The 20,271-nt window shown below is 38.0% G+C and overlaps 1 protein-coding gene across 5 annotated transcripts in view; it reads right to left on the reverse strand.

Annotated features, from left to right (window-relative positions):
* Positions 1-20,271, reverse strand: part of Cep192 (centrosomal protein 192) — a 101,570-nt gene that overhangs the window by 49,292 nt on the left and 32,007 nt on the right. For all 5 annotated transcript variants that reach the window (XM_048806719.1, XM_048806720.1, XM_048806718.1 and 2 more), the window contains 6 exons: positions 17,105-17,169; positions 16,038-16,247; positions 12,908-13,034; positions 11,831-11,961; positions 4,587-5,406; positions 4,380-4,506 (listed from right to left, as the gene is read on the reverse strand). In XM_048806719.1, coding sequence (XP_048662676.1) covers positions 4,380-4,506; positions 4,587-5,406; positions 11,831-11,961; positions 12,908-13,034; positions 16,038-16,247; positions 17,105-17,169 — 1,480 coding nt within the window. The remainder of the gene's footprint in view (positions 1-4,379; positions 4,507-4,586; positions 5,407-11,830; positions 11,962-12,907; positions 13,035-16,037; positions 16,248-17,104; positions 17,170-20,271) is intronic.

A 20,271-nucleotide genomic window follows, 5' to 3' on the forward strand; every position in this document is an offset into this window, starting at 1 on the left:
TTTCAATTTTGCACAATGTCAGAATACTCAGCTAGGCAAGGAACACACAGAGAAAACTGATATTTGAGTTTTAAACATTTTTTAAAAGCCCCACATTAAGATGGCATTTTCAAAACCCTTGTTAATAAGTTTTTTTGTTGTTGTTTTTTGTACCAGGGATTGAACCCAGGGGAACTTAACCACTGAGCCACATCCCCTTTTATGTTTTATTTTGAGACAGGATCTTGCTAAGTTCTTCAGGACCTCAATAAGTTGCTGAGGCTGGCTTTGAATTTGCAATTCTCCTGTCTCAACCTGGGATTACAGGCAGGCACCACCATGCCTGGCACTGGTTATTTTGCTGTCTACCCTATTCCCTTTTCTCTGTCTTCACTGGAACCAATGGAGACAAAATATTATTAACCAAACTGCTTCAGGCCTACTTCAGCTACTGTATGACGTGCACCTACATGGGTGCACAAATCAGAGAGTGGGTTCTAGGGTGACAGGAGGAGAAGCAGAACTGACTATAAAAGAGCCAGGGCTAGTTAAAGGGTGGCAGAATTTCTCCATATTTTTTAGGGGCAGGTGTTTACATAGGCATAATATGTGTCAAACCTCATTGACTGAAACTCCTAATAGTTGTGCATTTTATTGTATTTTAATTAAGCTTCAATTTAAAAATGTGACAAAAATGCATACTGGGAAATCATAAAATTGGGTCAGCAGTGGACCAAAATTTGACTGTGCACTTCCCTGTCCTTGGATAATTCAGATTGATCGACATGCAGACACTACCCAAAAGATATCAACTAGCACTTGCTTTAGTGAGTGTGGCAACAACAACAAAAAAAGATTTGCCAACAAAGCTGGCAACACGAGATCACTCTCCTGTGGTATTCCTCAGCAGCTATAGTTCAGAATATACTGTCTTATAAATTGACACTTTTCTAAGTCCCATGGTTCTACCCAACACTGAGAGATAAAGGGTGCTACTGCTTGGCCAATGTACCCATGTGGAGTTAGCTGACCAATTTCAGAGTCACTTCAGAAAGGTAAAAGCATGTGACCACACTTCAAGTTCCTGAAAAGGTCACTATTCCTCAAGTTATGTCACCTACATTAATGAGTAAGAAGATTTTCTTAAAAGTACAATTTGAAGGAGAAAATCATAATAACTTAAGTCATTACAGAGTATTTAGTTGTTTCTTTTGAGGCGGGGGACCAGGGATTGAACTCAAGGGCACCCAACCACTGAGCCACATCCCCAGCCCTATTTTATTTAGAGACAGGGTCTCACTGAGTAGCTTAGTGCCTCGCAGTTGCTGAGGCTGGCTTGAACTCTTCGTGTCTCAGCCTCCCAAGCCCCTGGGATTACAGGTGTATGCTAGTGCACCCAGCAGAGTCTTAGTTTTTATTAAATTCCTTCTAAAAGTCCATATCAAAGAAATCAAGATGAAACTGCAAAGTACATAAGGGAAAAAAGACTGCAGAAAACACTGCCAGGAGTCTAGAGATCAGAAATGTGAAATGTAAACAATCAAAGAGAAATGAAAAAAGAGCCAGTGCTGACAGAAGTTTCAGTAACTTTGTGGGGACTGTAGACTGAATTCACACCTGTGATAAAATGACGCTGACCCCTATCCACACTTGGCTCCTATGTCAAGATCCTGGTTGTGAAACTGCCCTATAATTATGTATGAGGTGACCACTGGGAAAAACTGGGTGACGGATTCTTTGATCTCTATATCATCTTTGCAACTTCCTGTGAATCTACAAATATTTCAAAAATCAAAAAGTTTTTCAAAAATTGGGAGACTATAAATGCAGAAGTCAAATAAAATAGATTCTTCATATGCATCACCAGTGTTGGCATAAGCACAGCCATCTCCCTTTCCCCATCCCCACTTTATGAATACTGTTTTTATTCTCCTCTCCTTGTGAGATAAAGGCTTGCCAGTCTCTGTTCTCTCCTTGAAAGATAAAAGACTTGACCCAGCTATTCCACTCCTTGGTCTATACCCAAAGGACTTAAAAAGAGCATTTTACCATGATGCAGCCACATCAATGTTTATAGCAGCACAATTCACAATAGTCAAACTGTGGAATCAACCTAAATACCCTTCAATAGATGAATGGATAAAGAAACTGTGGTATACATACACAATGGAGTATTATTCAGCAATAAGAGACTAAAACATAGCATTTGCAGGTAAATGGATGGAATTGGAGAATATAATGCTAAGCGAAGTAAGCCAATCCCACAAAACCAAAGGCCAAATGTTCTGATAAGTGCGTGCTAATCCATGGGGGGTGGGGGGAGGGGATGGGATCAGTGGAGGAACTTTGGATTGGCCAAAGGGGAGGGAGAGGAGGGGTGGGGGCATGGGACAAGAAAGATGGTGGAATGAAATGGACATCATTATTCCAGGTACATGTGTGATTGCACGAATGGTGAGACCCTACTTTGTGTACAACCAGAGAAGTGAAAAACTGCACCCCATTTGTGTACAATGAATCAAAGAGCACTCTGCTGTCATGTATAACTGATTAGAACAAAGAAACAAATTATTTTTTAAAAATCGTAGTTTAAGCCAGGCTGGTGGTACAGGTCTATAATCCCAGCAACTCAGGAGGTTGGGGCCAACCTCACCAACTTAGCAACACCAACTTGTCCCAAAACAAAAAATTTAAAAAGAAAAAAAAACAGGAGCTGCCCATTTCTGTTCCCAAGAAACAGAAACTTGCTTTCTGCAAAATCAGGTGATGCTTGCAATGCCAATCACAAGGGCTAAACCTGCCCCTAATGGGGCAGCCATGATTCTGGCCTGTAAAAGATAATGCTCAAGGGGGAGCTGCTGCTGCTCCCTCTCTCCTGCTATTTTCTGCACGACACAGCCTTGCCAGGTGCCTGACAATAAATCTGCTATGCCTGTCATTGGTGTGCCTATGATCAGTCCTGTGCCAGTCTTCTTTCAACCAGAGTTGGTAGGCACAGGAGGGAATGGAGCAGGACAATGCCCAAATCCTCAGTGAAAGGGTACACACTGTGTGTAATAGGGAAAAGCAGCAATGGCAGTCAACAAAGAGATGCAGGTTAATAAAATTACTAGACTTGAAAAACAAAGAATCTTTTGCCAACCCTTGCAAAAAGATCAAGTCAATTCCAAAGCAAAAAAAATTAGACTAGTCCCAGATTTTCCTTCAACTTTCATAGAGACAGTACAGCAATCACTGTAATAAATCAGGGAAGATGGGCACAGTGGCTCATGCCTGTAATTCCAGCTACTCAGGAGGCTAAGACAGGAGGATCACAAGTTTGAGACCAGCCTGGACAACTCAGTGAGACCCTGCTTCAAAATAAAAAAGGGCTGGGGTGTAGCTTAGTGGTAAAGCGTTTGCCTAGCATATTCGAGGACCAGGTTCTATCCTCCATACTGGGGGGGAACACTACACTTAGGGGAAGAAAGTATAAAGCCAAAGATTTAAAACTTGCTAGCACATGTCATAGACAGATGATGAAATCTGTTGGGCTAGATGACTTCTAATGTCCTTTAGAGCACAAAATTAACTATTGAATAAGAAGTAGATGTGCATATGAAAGTGTTTCAAAATAAGGGTCCTACAAAGAGTCACTGAGGGGCTGGGGTTGTGGCTTAGCGGTAGAGCACTCGCCTAGTGTGTGGGAGGCCCTGGGTTCCATCCTCAGCACCACATAAAAATAAATAAATAAAAGCAGAGGCATAAAAAAAAGTCACTGAAACGTGGAACTAAGCTCTCCATTGCTATTTAATTCTAGCCAACCCATACCATATTTCAGATAAATATGAAAAACTTCACTGGCAACTTAGGAAATAATTATTAGATAAATTTGAAATCCAGTATTTTGAAATAAATAAAAACTATATTTAATATTTTGATTATTTCACTAGTTAGGCAAAAATTTCCATTTATTTTTTAGTTTCTTTCAACAGAGAAACTTTTATCTTATGTTTTCTTATTTTATCTTATGTTTTCTTTGGTGACTTATATCTTACAAAGTCACCAAAGAAAACATAAGATAAAATTTTGAGAAAAATGATTCATCTCAATGTCACTGAAATAGCAAAACACAGATACTAAGTATCCACCAGAAGTATTAAATAAACCATGAAAGACCCATTATGCAGTTTGAAACATAAATTACTTTTCTTTAAAATTCAGAAAATAATTGTAAATGAAAAAGCACAATACAAAAGCTTGAGCAGAAAGAAATTTACAGAATATTTACAATGGTTACCTTTGAGAGATGAACCTATAAATGGGAAATGTTTCTTCTTTATACCTTTTTCTAATATTCCTACACATAGCACATAGTTATTAAAGAAAAAAAGAAAGAAAGAATTTAAGTCAGCACCTACCCTGATAAACTTGTTCCAGAAATTTCACCAGGAGAAGAATGACTGAGTGGTGAAGTAGAGGGTCTGAAGCTCTCCTGGTCCTCTGAGCCTGATCCCCCCCCATGCTCAGGAGAGGCGTTTTTCAAATCTATCAGAAAGGTACATTTCTCAATGAGAACAGAACAAGACTTTACTTCTATAAATGTGGTCAATTACACAGGCACTTACCAACATTTTTAGGTGAGACTCTGCAGTGCTGATCAAAAGTCACATGTCTGTCACTGCCGCTTGTTTCACTGACATACTCTTGCTGCCTCTGATTTTCTCTGCTAGCTTGTTTTTCTTCACATTCTTCTAAGAGGCACAGGGATGTCACTATGGGGTTCCTTAGTGATGAATAACTATTAGAAGTTGAAGTGGAAATGGAAGCAGCCTTCTCCTTGCTACCAATGTCTGGTAATCTGTGGTCAGTGGAAAGTGTCTTCATACCAACTACCACACTCTCATTCTCTCTTGTATTTGTAAGAACTGAATTTGAAGAGTTTACTGCTTTAAATGATTCCTGACTCTCACCATTTTCAACACAAAAAACAGCTTCTGTATTTTCTTTTGGCTCTGTAACAGTTGTATTAGTAGTTCCAGAGTCAACTGTGTGGATGTCTTGAATAGTCTGTTCTTTTGGCAAAGATAAATCCCAAATATCAGACATGCCAGTTCTTGAAACAGTTTCCAACCCACCTTCATGTCTACTGATCTCTGTTTTTATAAGATATTTCTCCATATCAAATGCACTGGATCCATTACTTTTTTCAGAATCATTAGGTACAAAATGAGACACCGTGGAAGAGTCCTCTTCATCGTCTTCTTGTAAAATTTTGTCCTTTGCTTTATTTGTAAGTGCCTTCAACATGGCAGCAAGCTGGGAAGGCTCCGTGCTAACTGAAGCATCTGCAATGGCTGAAGCAATGGTGCTTATTCTGAGTACAGAATCACCACTATCTTGGAGCTGGTCATTGCATAGTGGGAGTTTATTTTTCCTGCCTGTGCCCTAGAAATGAGAAGTTACATCATGTAGATTGACCCGATTCCACAGACTTGTACATTCTAGTTTAATATTTATTTACAGCATCCCCCTTTACCCATGAGGTATGTTTCAAGACTGTCACTAGATGACTAAAACCAGTGGGCACTGAACCCTCTATATACTAAGAACTGTGTTTTGTCCTACATACACACACACAATAAAGTTTAACTTATAAAATAAGGCACAGCAGGAGATCACTATAGAAAGAGGGAGACATATATAATGTTATGTGAGAAATCTGATTTCCAGAGAATACAGTCTCAAAAATACAGTCTCGAGAAGTTTCAAGCAAATATAGACAAACCCACAATGAATAACAGGCAAATATGCTATCTTAGCAAGAAATGTTAAAACCTAACTAACTGAAAGAACAGCATAGTAATTTTAAGAATGCAAGCAACCTAAACATCCTAATTTAATAAATCTCTTCTACATGAAACAAAAAGAAGAGCCAACAGTCACTGCGACGGGCAGTCTCTTCAAGTGCATAAAAAATGAACAAATGCTGAATCATTCATCATGTCTTAACAAATTTTAAAGGACTAGAACCAAAATCCCTGATCAAAGTACAATACTGATTTAGGCCTAAAATCAGTATTTCAAAAATGGGAAAATCTCCCAAATGCTTAGAAAATAAACTATAAACTTACAAAAAACTCAAGGGCCTAAGAAATTAGAAAACATTAAACAGAATGATAATGAAAATATAACACATCAGAAAATAAGTGACAAAAGGAAAAAAAATATATGAATCCAACCAAAGCTCTGCTTTCAGGGAAATTTGTATTCTTAGAGGCATATATTAGGAAAGTAAGACAGAAAAATTAGTGGGCTATACACTTATCTTAAGAAGTCAGAAAAACAATAAATTATATCCACAGAAAGCACAAGAAGACCAGAAAGTACGAAACAAAAACACAGAATAAAGAACAAATCAAATTGATAATTTAATAAAACTGAGAACTACCAGGTGAGACTGACCAAGAAAAAAGAGAAAGTGGCAAAAAATCAGTATCATAAATTAAAAAGAAGACGAAGTTTAAGAACCAAAGATAATAAAGGATCCCAAGAGAATATCATGGTTTCACACTGGTAAAGGGAACAATGCAATGGGAAGACCCAGTGACAGTAAATATTTATGCCCCAACATTGGTGCACCTGATTATATAAAACAGATATTACATGAATTAAAAGACTCAACCAGATCCCATTACAATAATACTGGGAGATTTCAGCACACTTTTCTCACCAATAGATGGGTCTTCCAGACATAAATTCAGTATAGACCTTTTTTCTTTAATTTTTTTAAGCTATAGATGTACACAATACCTATGTTTTGTTTTTATTTATTTTTATGAGGATTGGAACCCATTGGCATGTGCCAAGGAAGTGCTCTACCACTAAGCCACAACCCCAGCCCTCAGTATAGACTCTTTAGTCCTAAAATATATTGTAAATTAAATGGACTTAACAGACATCTATCGAATATTTCATCCAACAACAGTCTAACATACTTTGTTCTTAACTGTTCATGGAAACTTCTCCAAAACACACCATACTTTAGGCCATGAAACAACTCTCAGAAAACAGAAAAAAAAAAAAAAAGATAATTCTTTGCATCCTAACTGATCATAACAGAATGAAATTAGAAACAACACCAAAAAACCCTACAGAAACTACATAAACACAGGAAGATTAAACAATACACTCCTGAATGATAAGTGGGTGACGGAAGAAATCAAGGGAAAGATTTTAAAATTCTTAGAATCAAACAAGAGTGATACAACATACCAGAACATCTGGAAGAAAGGGGTTCTAGGAGGAGAGTTTGAGTATGAGTGCCTACATAAGAAAATCAGAGAGATCCCAAATAAACAACCTAAGGATACATCTCAAGGCTCTTGGAAAATAAAGAGTAAACCAATTTCAAAATAAGAAGGAAATAATTAAGATCAGAACCAAATCAATGAAATTGAAAATAAAAAAATACAAAGGATCAATGAAATGAAGAGTTGGTTCTTTGAAAAGATAAAAAATGCTGGATAAACCCTCAGCCAAACTAATAAAGAAAGAAGACCCAAATTAACAAAAGTAGAGATGAAAAGGAGAAATCACTACAAACATCACAAAAATCCAGAGGATCTTTAAGGACTGTTTGAAAACTTAATATTCCATTCAATATTCATTCTATAGTTTTCATTGTAGAAATCTTTTATCTCCTTGATTAGATTTAAACTAATAATCCATTAAACCTAGAAAAAAATGGATACACAAGTGACCTGCCAAAATTGAATCCAGGACACAGAAAACCTAAACAGACCAATAACTAACAATGAGATGGAAGCATTAATAATAAAAAGCTTTCCAAAAAAGACCAAGCCAGAGCCAGATAGATTTTCAGTTGAATTCTACCAGATCTTTAAAGAAAAACTAATGCCAATGTTTCTCAAATTATACCACAAAATAGGGATAGGACACTTCCAAATTCATTCTCAGAAACGAGTATCAACCTTATTAAAAAAAAAAGAATAAGGACACATCAAGAAAAGTACTGACCAATATCCCTGATGACCTCAGGTGCAAATATCCTTAATAAAATATTAGCAATTACATTCAAATACATATTAATAAGACTGTACATCATTACCAAGTTGTTTTCATTCCAGGGATGCAAGGATACAAAAACGCTCCACCAGAAGACTTGGAAGTTATAAACAAATTCAACAAAGTACTAGGTTACAAAAGCAACATAAAATCAATAGCTTTCCTATACACCAATAATGAATATGTTGAGAAAGAAATCAAACAATCTCATTTACAAAAGCCTCAAAAAATAACAAAAGACTAGGAATAAATCTAATCAAGGAGATAAAAGATCTCTACAATGAAGAAGTCCAAAGAAGACAGAAAGACCTCTCCTGTTCATATAGTTAGAATCAGTATTGTTAAAATGGCTCTATTCCCAAAAGCAAGATAGACATACAACAAACAGATTCAATATACAGATTCAATGCAATTCAAATCAAAATATCAATGATATTTTTCATGGAACTAGATAAAATACTCCTAAAATTAATTTGGAAAAATAAAAGACCAAGAATAGCAAAAGCTATAACTGTGTATCTCTCTCATAATAAAGAAATGCAAATCAAAACAACTCTAAGATTTAATCTCATGCCAGTCATCAAGAATACAAACAACAATAAGTGTTGACAAAGATGTAGCAGGAAGGCACACTCATACATTGATGGTGGGACTGCAAATTGGTGCAACCACTCTGGAAAGCAGTATGAAGATTCCTTTAAAAACTTGGAATGGAACCACCATTTGACACAGCTGTCTCATTCCTGGGTCTATACCCTAAGGACTTAAAATCAGCATACTATAGTAACACAGCCACATGAATGCTTATAGCAGCTCAATTCACAATAGCTACACTGTGGAATCAACCTAGGTGCCTTTCAATAGATGAATGGATAAAGAAACTTTGGTATAAATACACAACGGAATATTACTCAGCAATAAAAGAGAATAAAATCATGGCATTTATAAGTAAATGGATGGAGCTGGAGAATATCATACTAAGAGAAGTAAGCCAATCCCACAAAATCAAAGGCTGAATGTTCCTTCTGATAAGTGGATGCTGATCCATGATGTGGGGAGGTGGGGAGAAATGGAGGAACTTTGGGCAAAGGGGAGGATGGGCAAAGGTTATAGGGGCAGAAAAAGATGGCGGAATGAGGTGGACATCATTACCCTAGGTACATGTGTGACTGCACATATGATGTGACGCAACATCATGTGCAACCAGAGAAGTAAAAAGTTGTGCTGTGATTGTGCACAATGAATCAAAATGCATTCTGCTGCCATATATACCTAATTAAAATAAATCAATTTTTTTAAAAAAAGAAGAAATACAAATGGCCAATAAATTTATTTTAAAAATGTTCAATATCATCAACAATTAGGGAAATGCAAATCAAAACTGCACCCCGATTTCCTCTCACTCGAGTTAGAATGGCACCCATCAAGAATATAAACAATAAAAAATGCTGGAGAGAATCTGAAGAAAAAGGAACACTTTTACACTGTTGGTAGGATTGTAAATTAGTACAATCACTATGGAAATCACTATGGAGACTCCTCAAAAGACTAGGCATGGAACTTCCATATGACCTGCTACATTATTCTTCCTGAAGAATTAAAGTCAGCCACCTAGTGTGAGTGATACATGTGACCCATGTGTATAGCTGCAAATACATAGCAAACTATGGAATCAATCTAGGTATTCATCAATGGATGAATTGATTTTAAAAAATGTGGTATATATACATAATGGAGTTTCACTGAGCCATAAAGAAGAATAAAATTATGTCATTTGTAGGAAAATGAATGGAACCTGGGAACATTATGTTAAGCACAATAAGCCAAACTCAGAAAGTCAAGGGTCATATTTTCTCTCATATGTGTAAGCAAGAGAGGAAAAAGAACTAGAAAGGTGGGCAGGATGAATCTCATGAAAATTGAAGGCAGATCAGCAGAGTACATGAAAGGGAGAGGGAGAAGGGAAGTGCAAGGGGAAAAATTGGGGAGTGACACTGGCCCAATTATACCGGTACATGTGTAAATATGTAACAATTCCACCATTATATATGACTATTGCACCAATTAAATGGGGAGGGAAGTCAAAAGATAAATTTGCTGGATATAAGGTGAGAATATTAAAAAAAAAAAAAAGAAACTATACTTTGAATAGTCACAATGAACAGAAAATGAAGCTAAGTAAAACACTAAAATGTTTCAACAATTCAGAGAGAGGTCTAACAAGAGACATAAAAAATCTGCATGAAGAATTATAAAATACACAGAGATTAAAACAAATAAATCGAAGACTTTAATTTTCATAGAGTTCAAGTATCAGTATTATAAAGATGTCAATTTTAATGTTCTATAGATTAAATGTATTCCCAACAAAAGTCCAACAGGGTTCCTGGTGGATTAGTTCATTGGTGTGTGGAAGCTGACAATCTGATATTAAAATTAGGTATGAAACATAAAGGATTTACTCTATGGATACCAAAGTTCATTATAAAGCAAAAATATTTACCAAAGTCCTCATGACACTAGGTTGACAAAGAGACCAAAAAAACAACAGAGAACGTAGACAAAGATCCACACCACCATGGATATCTGATTTATAACAAAACAAGAAAGCAATGATCTAATCAATAAAGATAACATTAAACAAGTGAAAAAGCAAGTCAAGAATTGGGAGAAGATATGTGAAACACTCATAATGGGCAAACGGATCCTATCCAGAATATGTAAAGAATTCCCACATCAACGGGAAAAACATTCCACTAGAAAAATGTTCAAGAGACTTGAACAGGCACTTCACCAAAAAAATTTAAAAAGCCCGTTTGAAAACAAAAGGCCAGTAAATGTACAATACTCGACTCCATCAGCAATCAGAGAACCACACACCTACAAAGTGCTGTGAGGATGTGTGGTAATAGGAATCAAACACTACTGGAAGGAATCTACACTGGTACAACCATTCCAGAAAAAAAAATGAAGGAATACAAACCCTACAAGCTATGAGTTCCACTCAGTGAACACCTCACAAGTGCGCACACTGCCAACAAAACACAGGCACAAGGTTGTTCAGAGAGCATCATCTTATAATTGCCCAACACCAAAAACATAATGAAAGTATATTGACCATAGAATGGATATATAAGCTGCAAATATTCATACAACAGAATATATAGGCTTGTTATAAGCATAAGATGAAGTGAAAACAGTCAAAGAAAAGGAATAAATGCTACGTGGTTTCTTTTATATAAAGTTCAAAAGCAGACAAAATTAATACAGTGCTAGAGACATCAGGGGACTAATGAAGGGCAGAGTGTTTAGGAGGGGGCAAAATGTTTTCTGGGCTATTGGCAATGATCTCTTTTCTTTTTTTACTCTATTATTATTTTAAGTTATGAAGAAAAGAAGTTTATTTTGGCTCCTGGTTCTGATGCACAAGGTTGGGGGCTGCACCTGGCAATGGCCTTCTTGCTAGTCTAGTCCTGAGGTGGCACCAGACATCAACTGGCAAGATACAGGGAGTGTGTCTATAAGTGTCTCTCAGTGTTCTCTTCCTTGCCCTGGGGCATGCACACGTTGTGACCATTAATTCATCAACTGTAGATTTGTTTTATAAAGTCTTTCACATGTATATTAAAAATTGATGGAAAAAAATTAAAGACATTTGTAATAAAACTGAATCCAAGAAAATAAAAACACATGTGAAGCCGCATATATTCTTCTCAGGTGATCTGATCGCAGACCCGTGATAAGATAATCTTAGCTTTCCTTCAGGAAAGGTGTGAGCTACTACCTCTGTTTTGTCTTTGTTGGCGGTTAAAGTCACATCACTTTCATCCACTAGAGAGGTGCCCTCCAGGGCTTCAACCCGAAGTGTAATTGATCCTTCACTTGGCTGTGTCTCAGACTGTTCATCTAAATCTCCTGCAGAAAACAAAGGATTACTTGAATTATAAGATGCACTCCCTCACAGAAACAGTCTGGAATTGGACTAGTCAAAATGATTAATTGCCAAGGAATAATCTTCATACCTCAAACATGAGTTCTCCTTACTAAGACAGCAACCATATAGCCACCTGGACAAAGAACAAACTTGGAAGAAGACTGGATTTCAAATACTCATTTAATTTCACTTAGGAAGAACTGGGTCTGTATGTAATGCTGGCTTCATACTATATGTCCAGTCAATATATTTTTAATCAATCAACGAAATGAAAACATTAATTTTTTTCAGCTTTTAACATTTCTCATTGATTCAAAATAGGTACTACTTAAGAGAAGTAGGAAATGAACCAACTACACACACAGGCCTTTTACCCCAACACTCCTATTGGAATATAGGCTCTTTAAAGAAATGGAGCAGATTTCATACAACCTCATATGATATGTAAAAAAACATATTGTATTGGGGGAAAAGAATGGCTCAATAATTGTAAGTTAACCAAGAAAATTTGATTTAAAATATTTATCATAAATGCTTTTCAGAGATATTTGTCATATTTAGATTACCACAGTCTAAACTTCAAAACACCTTTAACTAAAATTTATTGAAATAATATCTTTTATTCATTAACTTGGTAATTTAATAAGCCAAAGTTAACTCATTCTTTTAAAATTATTTCATTTACTGTGGTTTTTTTTAAAAAGGATTTGGGTGAATTTGGGTGAATTTGGGCTGACTTGTGTCTGCTTTAGGAAAGTAGATTGAGTAGGAAATATAGGGCTACATTTAAATCAAATCTGCAACCAATAATGAAGAATTATGAAGTAGTATCCATGTTTTCATTCATAAAAAACATTATCACACAAGTACTAAGTTGCGGTTTAAGAAAAAAAGTTTCCTCTAAAACACAGTTCACTTTATCCGTACCTGAAGACAGATCCTGGTTAGGATGAGCCACTCTCTTCTCCAAATCACTTCCTGACACATCAGATTTGCTTATTAAAGCAACAGGTTCTCTCTTCTCCGGTGAGCTAATAAAATAACCAAATGATGGCTACAAAAATAATTAGACATGAATTAATTTTCCTTAATTTTCAACTGCTTTGATAAATTCTAGACTATTTTATCTAATACTGGTAACACAACTAAGTGACTTTGGCAAAACTCTTCTTCCTTCTTAATATCAAATAATTAGAAATGAACTTCAGAAGTCCAGAGAAAACCTTTTATTTCCTTAATACCAGCTAGCTTTTAGACGTTAGCAGCAATAGAGTCAAATAAGTTAACCTTACTAAAAAATCCAAATTAAAACAACTTCATTCTTTCAGTAACTGTTGTTAGCAACCACTAAGTGTCAGGAACTATTCTAATCTTCAGGGACAAATCAATGAGGGAAAAAAGATAAAAATTCCTGCCTCCTTAAACTTAGAGTATAGGACATTTGTTTTATACAATAAATACACCCTCAAAAATATGCATTATGGCTGGGCACAGTGGCGCATGCCTGTAATCTCAGCAGCTCGGGAGGCAGAGGTAGGAGGATGGCAAGTTCAAAGCCAGTCTCAACAATCTAGCCAGGCACTAAGCAACTCAGTGAGACCCTGTCTCTAATAAAATACAAAACAGGACTGGAGGAGTGCCCCTGAGTTCAATCCCCGGTACCAAAAAAAAAAAAAAAATACGCATTACGATTAGGTATATTTCTGCTGACTTGCAATGAGAGCTTTAGAAAGATCTGCATTCAAAGAGCTAGGTCACAGCCACAGAATTCCCACTCATCTTTCCTATGCTACTTTCAAATGACAAATCTAAAACAAGAATTCAGTTTTTGATTTGTCTTCACTTGGGAATTTCTTCCCTTGATCCAGTAAATTTAGTGCATATAAAATATCATAACTCATAACTAATAAAAATAGATATATTTTTCCATGATCCAGTGCTCTGTTCACCTGTTTAAGAAGAAATTCAGTTACTCTTCAACTTCTCCCAAAATCTCAAAAAATCCCAATCAATCCAGGCAGGAAAATCCACCTCTTTCACATATTTATTATTTTTCCTTCATCACTCACTGCACAGATGAGACAGGAGGGCGGTACAATTTCAAACTTAAGTTCTGTTAATCAACTGTGATTTCTAGCACTACATCAATTATTTCAAAACTATTCCCTGTCTAAGCATTCAAGTCTCAGTCACCATCCAGTACGAGGTGAAGCCCAGTGGAAGGAAGTTAGGTTATGGAGGACATGCTCTTGAAGGGGACATTGGGATCCTGACCACCTCTGGTCTTCCTTTGCTTCTGGGCTGCCATAAGGTGAGCAGTTTCCCCTGTCATGACGTACTGTACTGCCACAAGGCCCAAAGCAACAGGGCCAAACCACCATGGACTGACACCTTTAAAACCATGAACCAAAAATAAACCTTTTCTACTAAATAAGTTGGTTATCTCAAGTATTTTGTCACAGTGACAGAAAGCTAATACATATCCTTCATGAAATCCAACTTAAATACTCTCTAATTACCCTAATTCCCCATGTTGAGTTTATCAACAAATCCTTGACTTTACCTTCAGAACAAACCTTGAATCCTTATACTTATTATGTTTCTGCATGTCAACCTAGTCCCCAATCTTCATCACCTTTCTTCCTGTTCACTAAGCCTCTGCCTACTTTTGTTCCTCTATGCTTCAGTGACTTTCCTCACCCAGGGTCCCAACAAAGATGGCTGGATTTGAACTCGTGATCCTCCTGCCTGAGCCTCCTGAGTCACTGGGATTACAGGCGTGTGCCACCGCACTCAGCAAGAAACTCATTTTTTAATGCTCAAGTTATAAAAATGGTGGCATGTTATTACACCTGGAGATGGGCCTCAGCACCATGACAGAGTTGCTCCCTGCCTCCAAGCACTTCCTGCTTGTTCATGTGAGATACAACCCCACTCCTACAAGGAACTCACATGACTGGGCCCTTGGAACTGAACATCACCCCACCCTACCTGCCACCACTGGCCCCTCACATTAGCTCTGCCTGCCTTCATCTTACCACTCTGGCTCCCACTTCCAGGACGCTCATGGATGGTCTCCCTTTGTTGGGAACATTGGGTCTCCAGAGCTCTAAGCAGTTGCCTCTTTGTCATTCTTTAGGCACCTGCTCAATGTCATCCCCTCGGACATCATCCTGACCAGCACAGGTGAAGCAGTGCCTCCCCTACACTCATTCTTTGCAGCAATAATCATTTGCATTTAAAAATTTGTACACGTACTACCTTTTATTAAATCAAAATACTCTACATTTTGAAATATCTTTTTAGACAGGTTTAAAAAGTGAATCTTAGAATTTTCTTCCGACCTGTTAAACATACAACAGAGACAAATGCCACACGCTGGGGCTAAAGGCTTTCTATGTACCAATGTGTTTACATCTGTAAAACAGACTCTTACTTTTAGAGTTGGGGAAATTAAGCATTGAAGAGCTACATGCATTCTTCAAAGTCACAGAACTAGTTGAAAGGCAGGGCTAGCGAGGAGTCAGGTCTAACTGTGACTCAAAAGCTCAGTCTCCCCATTGTTCTATCATATTCCTATTCTGCCCCTGCTTTAAAGTTACTATGCTCTAGCAATACCATCATGACAGTCAAAATTCAAAGTATCATTTGTCCCCACCAAAATTCACGTTAAGGTCACCACCTAAGGGCTCTGAGAGGTGGTGGTGGGTCTTTCAGAGGCTTCTGGGTTCTGAGGGGTCCCCCGCCCTCACGAAGGGCCTAATGCAGCTCTTGCAGAGCAGGCAAGGAAGTCTGGCACCCCTTCCCAGTTCTGGCACATCTGCTTCTCCTTCTCAAACACATCTCCTTCTCCACCATGAGGAGCTGCAGCACCAAGCCCTCATCAGAGGCTAACCAGATGTAGCCACCTAGTCTTTGACTTCCCAGATTCCAAAATCGTAAGCCAAAGCAAACCTCTTTTCTTTTATTTTATCCAGTGTTTGGTGTTGTGATAAAGTAATTCAAAACATCCTCAGATGTCAGAGACTTTAACCACTTAAGCATGTTCTGTACTTACTCTTTTCACGCTATTTCCACCACCAAGGCAACCAAGAGCTTCAGATCTTTGTGCAAAAAACTCTCCTAATGATAGACGTATGTAACTGGCATCATCTCTGCCCAGCTCTGATGTGCTAAGTGATTTCCTCAACAGATTATAATTGACTGTAGCAACCCAGGATGTGTCTGCTAGTGCAACCGAAATATTCTGAGCTTCTATGTTTTCTTCCTAGGAAGAAAAAAAGTCATTGTTTCATTCTTTCCCCCTGCAAATCTTCTGTTATTCTAATATGTGAAACTAAATAAAAGCAACAACAACAAAATTAACTATGAAAACTTAAAAATCAGGAAAAAAAATAAACAAATTCAAGCATAAGCAGCTACTAAAACTAATGAAGTCCAAAAGGGAGAACTTTTTTGGGGGGGAGGGGGGGGGCACCAGGGATTGAACTCGGGGGCAATTGACCACTGGGTCACAACCCAGTCCTTTTTATTATTTTATTTAGAGACAAGGTCTCAATGAGTTACTTAGTGCCTCGCCATTGTTGGGGCTGGCTTTGAACTTGCGATCCTCCTGCCTCAGTCTCCCAAGTCGCTGGGATTACTAGCCTGTGTCACTGCGCCCAGCAAGAAACTCATTTTTTAATGCTCAAGTTATAAAGTGCATTGTCCTAATATACTGCTTAATCAAACACTGATCATAATGAGCAAGAATTTTTAAAAAGCATACATCTTCACTAAAAGAAACAGGATTAAAAACTACAGAAATATCCATGAAGGCATTTAAAGCAGTAAGCGAATTAAAGCCATATTTTACTTATTAATCTTTTTGTGGTACTGGGGAATGAACACAGTGCCTCATGAATGCAAGGCAAGCACTGTACCACTAAGCTGCACTCCTAGTCTGAAGATGTATTTTGGTAGGCCAGAGTTCTTCAATTAATAATTGAGAAGGAAAAAGAAGAAACTTTCTTAACATAAGAAAAATAAATGATTCTATACTAATCATTCAAAAAAATGAACATTCTGCCTGTACTTAAATGTAAGAAAAGTTTAAAAATTTACTTTTCATAAGTAATTACAAACCTGTATAAATTGATGCTCTTTATTAAATTTTTCCTCATCTTGTGCAATCATATTCAATGCTTCAGCTTAAAAAAAATAAGAACAAGTTTATAAAATTACATTATGCTGGTAGACAAGTAAAAGTTAGTTAGGAAAATGAAATATTGAAGAAACACATTTCTACAAGTATGTGAACACTCCCATTCACATAAGTTATGCATCTGTAAGTATGTAAATCTATGGTTATCGAACTTTGGATAATGAACACAACACTACTATGATTATTCAATCACTTACTAATTTGCCCCAATTTGCCCAAAGGGGCTTTATAATGCATTTTTCATGATGGTACACTCCTATAGTCCCAGCTACTTGGAGTCTGAGACAGGAGGGATGTTTGAGCCCAGGAGTTTGTGGCCAACCTAGGCAACATCCTACCCAGAAAAAAAGAGAGTTTACACATGCCTATAATCCCAGTGGCTCAGAGGCTGAGGCAGGAGGATCATAAATTCAAGGCCAGTCTCAGTAATTTAGCAAGACCCTGTCTCAAAATAAAAACTAGGAAGGGCTTGGGATGTGGCTCAGTGGTTAAGTGCCCTGTGTTCAATCCCGGGTGCCAAAAAGCACCCCAGAATGTGGACAATTATTTTAGTTTGAAGAATCTGGCATACCTGAGTTTAGGTACTCACCACCCATGAATACACACAGAATTTCACCTGGCACCACCAGACAGACAAACCTCTCTATAAAGTAGTCACAAAGACATCTAGGTAGGATTTCAAATCACTTGTGCGCCAAGGAACACACCAGTTTTATAAAATCCTACATCCTAGGAAGCCTCAGGGACAGGTGGGCCCCTAATGCCTACCCTCAAAGTCCCCACAGAGCACCTCCACTCTAAGGTAAGATGAATGTCAGCTCACTCACAAAGGTTATCTCCACATCAAAGCCTCAGAAACTGGGGGCCAATGAGCAAAGAAGGCCAAGAAGCATGTGATCTTGCCAAGCATGTGAACAGAAGGAATTGTAAACATGCTGCCAAGTCTGCCGCACACTCTGGGCCCCTGCAGGCACTAGAGGGCTGTGCAGAGAGGAGCAGAGTGGCCCAGGAAGCTGATGTTCACAGATAGCATCAACTAAACTTTCACGGGGTCCAAGAGCACCTCATCACGAGGTCCAGTAGCACCCCACCCAATCCCTGGTACTTGGAAGGCAGAAGGAGCGTGAGACTGTTGTGTTCGTTTCCCTAGTTCTTTCACTGTCCCACCCTATGCCTGAACACTTCGCCCAAGATCACCTGCTTCAGCAACTCTCCAAGGTTCTTGTAACTGCTCTCTCTTTGCCTTCTGAGGCCTAGAGGTGGTAATAGCTTCTTGTTGCTATTATCCCAGGGATACACTTCCTGTGATGAACTTTATTAACTCTGATCATTCCTTTGTAAGTAATATCTTTGTTGAAGTCTCTCCCATCTCCAAGTTCCTACTGGGTCTTAGGTAATATACTTTCCTATGTAAAACATGAATACACCACAGTAAATCTCACCACCCACAGAACTGGGATCCTAATTAGAATAAGATATATTCCATACTTGTATGGAAAAAAATAATATATAATATACCCTATAAACCAGAAGGAAATCATGTTTTTCAAGGCACTAATCTTACCCTTAGTAAATCAAAGGGAGTTCTATCTGGAGACCTCAAACCTGGGAGGAGACAACAATGAAAATTCACATGTACAGACAGTATTATCCGTGAATGGAATAATATCCTGTAAACTTCCATGATTTTTTAAATTGGAGATAAGTGCCTTAGTGAGTCACAAAATAAGATTTGGAAATGTCATGAAGTTCATTAAAAAAAAAAAAAGACGGAAGAAGGATGCAGACTGAAGCCAGAAGGAATAGTCCCTCCATGGCCTAAACAAGGGAGATACTCTCCACTCTCAGATGGTCATCAGGGACTAACTAGATCCAAACTGCCCCTTCGGAAACCTGGACCATCTATATTCACAACCTGAGAAACTCATCGTAATGGCCCCAGTCAGGAAAAGCAGAGTACCACAGACAGCGTAAGGTCCTCACAGAGAGAACAGTCCAGTGCCCACAGGCACTGTGGGAAGCAGTCACTTCTCACTCAAAACACATTCTTTACCCAAGGGCATTCGACCTATGGCACAGCCACCAAATTACACGCAAAACAGCACACATTCCACATAAATATGTCCTGTGAGACTCCTGTGGACCTCAGACTCAAATAAGCTAAAACCATGATCATTCATATGAAAGTTCAACCAACCAGTTCCAACAGCCAAGAGAGGAAGGAGGAAACTCAGTCTCTTAAAAGGTCACCCAGAAAAAAGTTAATTTACTCAAGTGTCACATGGTTTTTCTTTTTTTTTTTTTTAATTAATTTATTTATTTTTTACCTTTGAATCAGTTGGGATATAATTTCTCATTTATGATTTTTCAATCACTGGGCAGATAGCTCAACTGGAAGGGACTGTTGAGAGTATCCTGTTATTTTGGTTGCTCATCATCAGTCAGTCACAGATGTTACAGAAGCAGAGTTTCGTTTCTTATAGGAATCCTTGCTCAATTATTTGCCAAGCCTCCAACTAACTGTCCTCTCATTAGTCACCTGAAGCCTTCACAGGCTGGACTTTAAAACAACCGTGTGCTTCCCCCAGCTCCAGTGCTTAAATCTTGGCCGAAGGCAGAAGTAATGCAAAACTCAAGGCCATCAGAGAAGGGTCGGGAAGATGGGAAAGAGGCTCATTTCTCTTAGGTAACTCTTCTGATGAAAGTCCATAAGTAGGGAAGTTTTATGAAATTGAGCCCTGGATCCAACCTTTATGCTCTGAACATCACCTTCTTTTACATTTAAGAAATTTCCCCCCTCCCTTCCTATAAAAAGGCTGCTTCACCCTGTGTGTTTATCATATACCATTTGTGCAGGAGTGCCTGAGAATGAATTCCCCACGTGGAACGGCCTGGTTGTTTGATGTGTGCATTTGCAACTTTGTTAGATGCTGCAATACTGCCACTGCTAGGGCTGTGCCAACTATGGGCTAGAATACATGCTTCCCTCACAACCTTGCCAACACAGTGTTATTACCAACCTCTGGGATTACTGCCAATAAAATAAATGAAAAATATTATCATTGAGTAGATTTACACTACATTTCTC

The sequence above is a fragment of the Marmota marmota genome, unplaced genomic scaffold, assembly GCF_001458135.2.
Source record: "Marmota marmota marmota unplaced genomic scaffold, marMar, whole genome shotgun sequence".
Classification (NCBI taxonomy): Eukaryota; Metazoa; Chordata; class Mammalia; order Rodentia; family Sciuridae; genus Marmota; species Marmota marmota.